Below are 6,357 nucleotides of genomic sequence, written 5' to 3' on the forward strand. Positions count from 1 at the left end.
ATATTATTTAAAAATAAGATCTGTTGTCAACCATCTAAAATGTTTTTATAAATTCATACTTACATTCTTTTTTGCTGGTTGCAGTCAGCCTTTAGTGCCAAGAGAGAACATTACAGCATGGATGAATGCAATTGGTTTGATCATCACTGCTCTACCAGTGAGTTAATAATTGTGATTCGTGCTTAGTGATGAAATATAGCCAGCTGTTCCGTGTCAGCAAAAAGAAAAAGATGCATATAGGATGCAAGTTAATGAAGTATTTTATGTTTTTAAAGTTTTTTCATATTATTACTGCTTTAAAAATCTACAGTGACTAGTGTTTGCCTTTCTGTATTAGATCTAAATATATCTATGTGACTTACAGGTCTCTGCATGTTCTGGTACCACCTTACCTATCCAACTTTAGTTTTTACATCATAGCCTGATCTGCTCTTGGCCACTTAACATGTTGTATGTATATCTACAGCTTTTGTTCCTGCAGATAGTGCTTAAGACATGTTTTAGGTACTTCTGAATGTGAGTGAATAAGACATTTTTCTTATTCCAGAGCTTACTTCTTTCCATCACCTTCTCTAAAGCCTGTTCATTCTTTGCTAGCTTAGAGCCTCCTTTATCAGTGAATGAAGCCTTCCCTGACTTTTCCAGCTCACATGAAGACTCCTTTCTTTGACCTCCACACATATTTTTTTAAAGTTTATTATTTTTAAATAAATAATAAAATTATAGATTTATTGTTTGATAAATTAATTGCTTTACTGCATAGTATATATCAGGTACCTAAATGAGCTGGGCAGATACATGTATGGAGCCCCCTAACTCACAGGTACTTCACCCAGGTTGTTACTGACTTAATTTGACCAGTTACAAAGTCACCCAACTGTACGTGCAGAAGCTGGAGAAATAGAAAACTGCAAAGAATGAGAAAACACTGTTACTTTAGACTTTGGGGTGGAATGCTGGATAAGTGATATTTTCACTAGCCTTCCTCCGATTTTAAAGGAGCCGTATTGGATTGTTCTTCACGATCGAATTGTGAGTGTCATCAGCAGCCCCAGCTTGACATCTGAAACAGAGTGGGTTGGCTATCCATTCCGCCTCTTTGATTTCACTGCCTGTCATCAGTCCTACTCTGAGATGAGTTGTAGCTATACATTAGCTCTCGCACATGCTGTGTGGCACCATTCTAGCATCGGACAACTTTCTCTCATTCCAAAGTAAGTATAATAATTTCTTAAAGAAATTTGACATAGGCTGGGTGCAGTGGTTCATGCCTGTAATCCCAGCACTTTGGAAGGCCGAGGCAGGCAGATCACAAGGTCAGGCGATTGAGACCATCCTGGCCAACATGGTGAAACCCATCTCTACTAAAAATACAAAAATTAGCTGGACATGGTGGCATGTGCCTGTAGCCCCAGCTACTCAGGAGGCTGAGGCAGGAGAATCACTTGAACCAGGGAGTTGGGAAGTTGCAGTGAACCAAGATCGCGTCACTGCACTCCAGCCTGGTGACAGAGTGAGACTGCATCTGAAAAAAAAGGAAATTTGATGTATTTCATTCATTAACAGATGAGGTACATACTTCATTCATTAGAACAACTTGTGGCCGGGCGCAGTGGCTCACGCCTGTAACCCTAGCACTTTAGGAGGCTGAGGTGGGTGGATCACAAAGTCAGGAGATCGAGACCATCCTGGCCAACATGGTGAAACCCCGTCTCTACTAAAAATAAAAAAATTAGCCGGGCGTGGTGGTGTGCTCCTTGTAATGCTAGCTACTCAGGAGCTTGAGGCAGGAGAATCACTTGAACCCAGGAGGCGGAGGTTGCAGTGAGCCGAGATCACGCCACTGCACTCTAGCCTGGGTGACAGAGCAAGACTCCATCTCAAAAAAGCAACAAAAAAAGAACAACTTGCAAAGTAAGTTGATCAGAAAGCTCCTTTTGCTTCAGAATTGTTTTCTAAAAATTGACTTGTATGTGCTAGTAATAATCTAATAATGTAGTTTTCCACTATAGTTTGAAGAAGCTTAGTCAAATGCATGCTTTTTCCAGAATATATCCCAAAAGTTACCTTTTAAACTGAATAACTCCTATTTCCTGATTATTTTTCTTGACCATAATAATGGTATTAATTAGACTGAAATTTCTTGAGAGTGGCATTTCTGTTAGGTTATTCTCTTTTTATTTCAGAAAATTCACCTATCAGTAGTTTTATGATTAAGAATGACTTAAATCTGATTTAAACCCCATCTTTAGTAGAAATACAAAAAATTAACTGCGTGTGGTGGCAGGTGCCTGTAATCCCAGCACTTAGGGAGGCCGAGGTGGGTGAATCACAAGGTCAGGAGATCAAGACCATCCTGGTCAACATGGTGAAACCCCATCTCTACTAAAAATAAAAAAATTAGCCAAGTGTGGTGGCGTACCTGAAATCCCAGCCACTCAGGAGACTGAGGCAGGAGAACTGCTTGAACCTGGGAGGCAGAGGTTGCAGTGAGCCGAGATCGCGCCACTGCACTCCAGACCGGGCAACAGTGTGAGACTCCATCTCAAAAAAATAAATAAATAAAAAGAATCAAATGAAAGTAAGAGCCAGTGAGAGATGTGAGATCAATTAGAAATATTATTGTTACCAAAGTAAAAGGAACTTTTAAAAAATTATGTTTTGTTATAATACTTTGTAAATAATGTATTACAAAATTCAAACAATTTAAATAATTTCAAGTCACAGGAGATTTTTATTTTTATCTTCAAATTTTAGGTTTCTCACTGAAGTACTTCTTCCTATAGTGAAGACTGAATTCCAGTTGCTTTATGTATACCATCTTGTTGGACCATTTTTACAAAGATTTCAGCAAGAGAGAACTCGTTGTATGATAGAGGTAAAATATAATCTGGGTTTCCTGTGACATGATTAAATTCTGAAGTATCTATTTAGGTGTTTTACCAGTGTTATTGAAACTGCAGGTCACAACCATTAGTAGTGAAACTAGTTTAACAGGATCCAAGAGCAACTTTAGAGGACTTAGTGTGCCAGTAATGAATTTAGGGTGGGATGTATTGAATTGGAGATGCAGGACAAATACCCATTATGAAGGTTGAGAAGAGGTTAAGGATGGAGAAGTACACTTGAGATCTTACATGCAGAGAAACTAATTAAAATCATGAGAATGGATGAAGTCAGTCACTTCTAACAAGATGTCGAAAACAAGGAAAGCACCCAGGAGTATAGAACCTTAAAGCAAGAGCTACCAAATGGAACTAAGAAAGTATAAACCAAAGGATCCCTGGGAGTGGAGTAAAGGGGATTGTTTATCTCTTAATTTTAAGATAAATTACTAAACTATGAAGAGAAATTTTATTTAAGCCTTATCAGGGGCATTTTGTAGCACTATAGATTCTTTTATAAATGCAAGCCATATCATATCTCATGTGCATAGAGGTGTGTATGGTGTATGACAGTTCTACAACAAAGACAGTATTCCCCAGTGTGAGTGTTGTAATGGAGCCCAGCTGCATCATGCCGAATTATTGAATCACTTTTAATCACTTAAATAATTTTACATTATTTGTTAAATAGATTGGTGTGGCGTTTTATGACATGCTGCTGAATGTCGACCAGTGTAGCACCCATTTAAATTACATGGATCCCATCTGCGACTTCTTATATCACATGAAGTATATGTTTACTGGTGATAGCGTGAAAGAGCAAGTAAGTTGAATTTGTTTAATTATTTTTAATGGTGTTTAATTTAGAAAACTTGAACATACAGTAATAGACTTTTTTGGTTTGAGTGATTATTTTTATTTTGTCTAATTTTTTTTTAAGGAAAGGAGTGGGTATGAGACCTTTTTAGGCAACAGAGGCATATTATTCTAGATGTAGTATTAAAGTAAATACATGTTATAATTTCTTGTACTTTTCCCCCAAAAGACCTAGAGGGTTAATTAATAATAATCTCATTAGGGAGAAACAGTGGGATATGGCTGCTGAAATATGAGCAGAGAGGTTGTTGTGTTATGAGTAAAGGAGGTCTTACTTCTCCTAACACTCATGGTGACATTAGACAAACTGCAGCATAACTACAAGACTAAAGTCAGGATTCTAGACTAATCCTGACTAGAGACTAACTCATGAAGAGCGTTTAAAGAATATGGGAACGCTTAACCTGAAGAAAAAAAGCCCTAGGGAATTATTTATGCCCTCAGCATTTTGGAGGGTTTTCATTTGGAATAGGGATTAGATTTGTTCTGTGTCACTTTAGAGGGTGTATGAATTCTGGGAAAGTTAAAGGGAGGACATCCTGACTTAGCATATGAAGAGGAACTTCCTAATAGGGATGTCTGAAAGTAGAAAAAGACCTTGAATCATAACTGATTCTTTGGGTTGAGATACCCCTCCCAATTCTTTGGGTTGAGATACCAAGGAGGTTGACTCCTTTATGTCTCAGCAGCAGTGTCAAAGAGAATTGACCTGTTCTCTCATGTAAGAAGGAGAGAAATTATATCGGCTTTTGTTACAACACAGAACATGCAGAGAAACTATAAAAGAAATTGTTTGCTTTTTTAAAAAAAAAGGATTCTTTACATTTGGGCCTAAGAAACTTTAACACAAGGGAGTACAGAAAGGAAAAGGTCAAAGAGCATCTGAGTAAAGCTAAGAAAGCTGTGAAACGGCTTGATGTGTTTGTCTCCTTAGTGTTTTTCAAAAGAGTAGATCTAATATTATTTAGTTAATTCCAAGTGTAAATCAAAACAAAAATAATTAGTTTTGTAGATAAATGTTGCAGACATGAGTTATTCAAAGAACTTCAAAATATAATTATGCTTCATGCTTCTGTAAAGATGGCATTTTAAAAGAATGATCAGCTTGTTGGATGTATGAAATTTCTAGTGTAAACTCTGCTAGCTTTTGGTAGTGGGATGACTGGCTAGCTAGATAAGTGGATATGCTTTTGTAAGTAAACGCCTAGATATGAATATACATATGGTTTATGTACAAACATGCATATGGAATATATAATGGGCGTGTGTGAGGGAGAATGTGTTGTTTCTCATGCAAGAAAGAATTGTATCTGCTTTTCGTAAAACACAGAACATGTTGAGAAACTTCTCATCTACCCCACGCCACTCCTTAGTTTATTGTCTCAGGATATGTGTAAATCCTGCTTTAAATGTGAGAAGTTGAAATTCTCTGATTAAAGTATGTTTTAATGTGTTTTTATTTCTTAGGTAGAGAAAATTATCTGTAACTTAAAACCAGCTTTAAAACTTCGTCTTCGATTCATCACACACATTAGCAAGATGGAACCAGCTGCAGTGCCTCCACAAGCTATGAACAGTGGGTCTCCAGCACCTCAGTCTAATCAGGTGCCTGTGTCTTTACCAGTAACTCAGTGAAGCTAGACTGTACTGTGGAGAAAGTGGAAATACATCCATCTTTGAGAATAGACTCAAACCTTTTAAATCTGAATGTGATCACGCTATGGTGATAGAAGCAGTGATGATGTTCAGATTGTTTTATTTTGATTCAAATGATGAATCTGTGGACACCTTATAACTCCCATCTCCCTATCTATGTTTTTGTCTCTAAGAGATCAAGTAAGATACGTGTTGTTCATATTCATAACAACTTATTAGAGCTACACAGGAACATAGAGGTTATCTGTGATCAAATGACTTTTGTCATTGGCACTTTCAGTCTTTTCTAGCCATTGTTTTTGTTTGTATTTTTTATCATTAATGACATATTTAGTCTTCAGATATATTATTTTAAAGGCACCACACATGTAAAACAGTTATTATAAATGTTTTATGCATAAATCTCTTGGTAGATTTTCAGAATAATAAGATTTTTATTAAGAAAAAGAATCTAGACTTTGTTGCGTTGTAGGAGCAAACAAGGCTTCATATTCTTTTTAAAATGACTTGAAATTTTATTATAAATTTCCATAGTTTATCAAGGTCAGTTGGTAGTTTTATTACCTTTGCTATAGATTCGAACTTACTGTATAAAATGAATTGGAAGCCATGTAAGAAAATAACATCTGAAAATTCTTGAACTTGGTTGCTTCTCCAGTTTCTTTTTTAAAAAATAATTGCTTTTGCAGATTGACACTCTCACCTGACAGATGATGTAATTCTTCAATTTTTATAATCTTAAAATTTTTTAATTTTATATTTGTAAATACAGTACACATTTTATTTCTTCAGGATTTCTTGGATTTTGAGAGACATTGTTAATTTTGGGGGAATTGGCGTTGTGAAAGACTTGAAAACTAATGAGTAAAGTCTGCTGAATGAATATACCACGTGATTGCTTCATGACTCCTTTGGAATGAATGTCGGCAGTGTGCCAGGC

At 36.4% G+C, this 6,357-nt stretch overlaps 1 protein-coding gene across 6 annotated transcripts in view; it reads left to right on the forward strand.

Annotated features, from left to right (window-relative positions):
• MED23 (mediator complex subunit 23) overlaps nucleotides 1-6,357 on the forward strand; it is a 59,457-nt gene that overhangs the window by 35,988 nt on the left and 17,112 nt on the right. For 2 of the 6 annotated variants that reach the window (XM_011962166.1, XM_011962168.1), the window contains 5 exons: nucleotides 85-157; nucleotides 1,000-1,214; nucleotides 2,758-2,878; nucleotides 3,577-3,708; nucleotides 5,229-5,366. In XM_011962166.1, coding sequence (XP_011817556.1) covers nucleotides 85-157; nucleotides 1,000-1,214; nucleotides 2,758-2,878; nucleotides 3,577-3,708; nucleotides 5,229-5,366 — 679 coding nt within the window. Of the gene's footprint in view, nucleotides 1-84; nucleotides 158-999; nucleotides 1,215-2,757; nucleotides 2,879-3,576; nucleotides 3,709-5,228; nucleotides 6,316-6,357 lie in introns of those variants that run through there. The other 4 variants (XM_011962162.1, XM_011962165.1, XM_011962167.1 and 1 more) reach the window with 3 other exon arrangements.

This window comes from Colobus angolensis, unplaced genomic scaffold (genome assembly GCF_000951035.1).
Source record: "Colobus angolensis palliatus isolate OR3802 unplaced genomic scaffold, Cang.pa_1.0 Scaffold58, whole genome shotgun sequence".
Taxonomy (NCBI): domain Eukaryota; kingdom Metazoa; phylum Chordata; class Mammalia; order Primates; family Cercopithecidae; genus Colobus; species Colobus angolensis.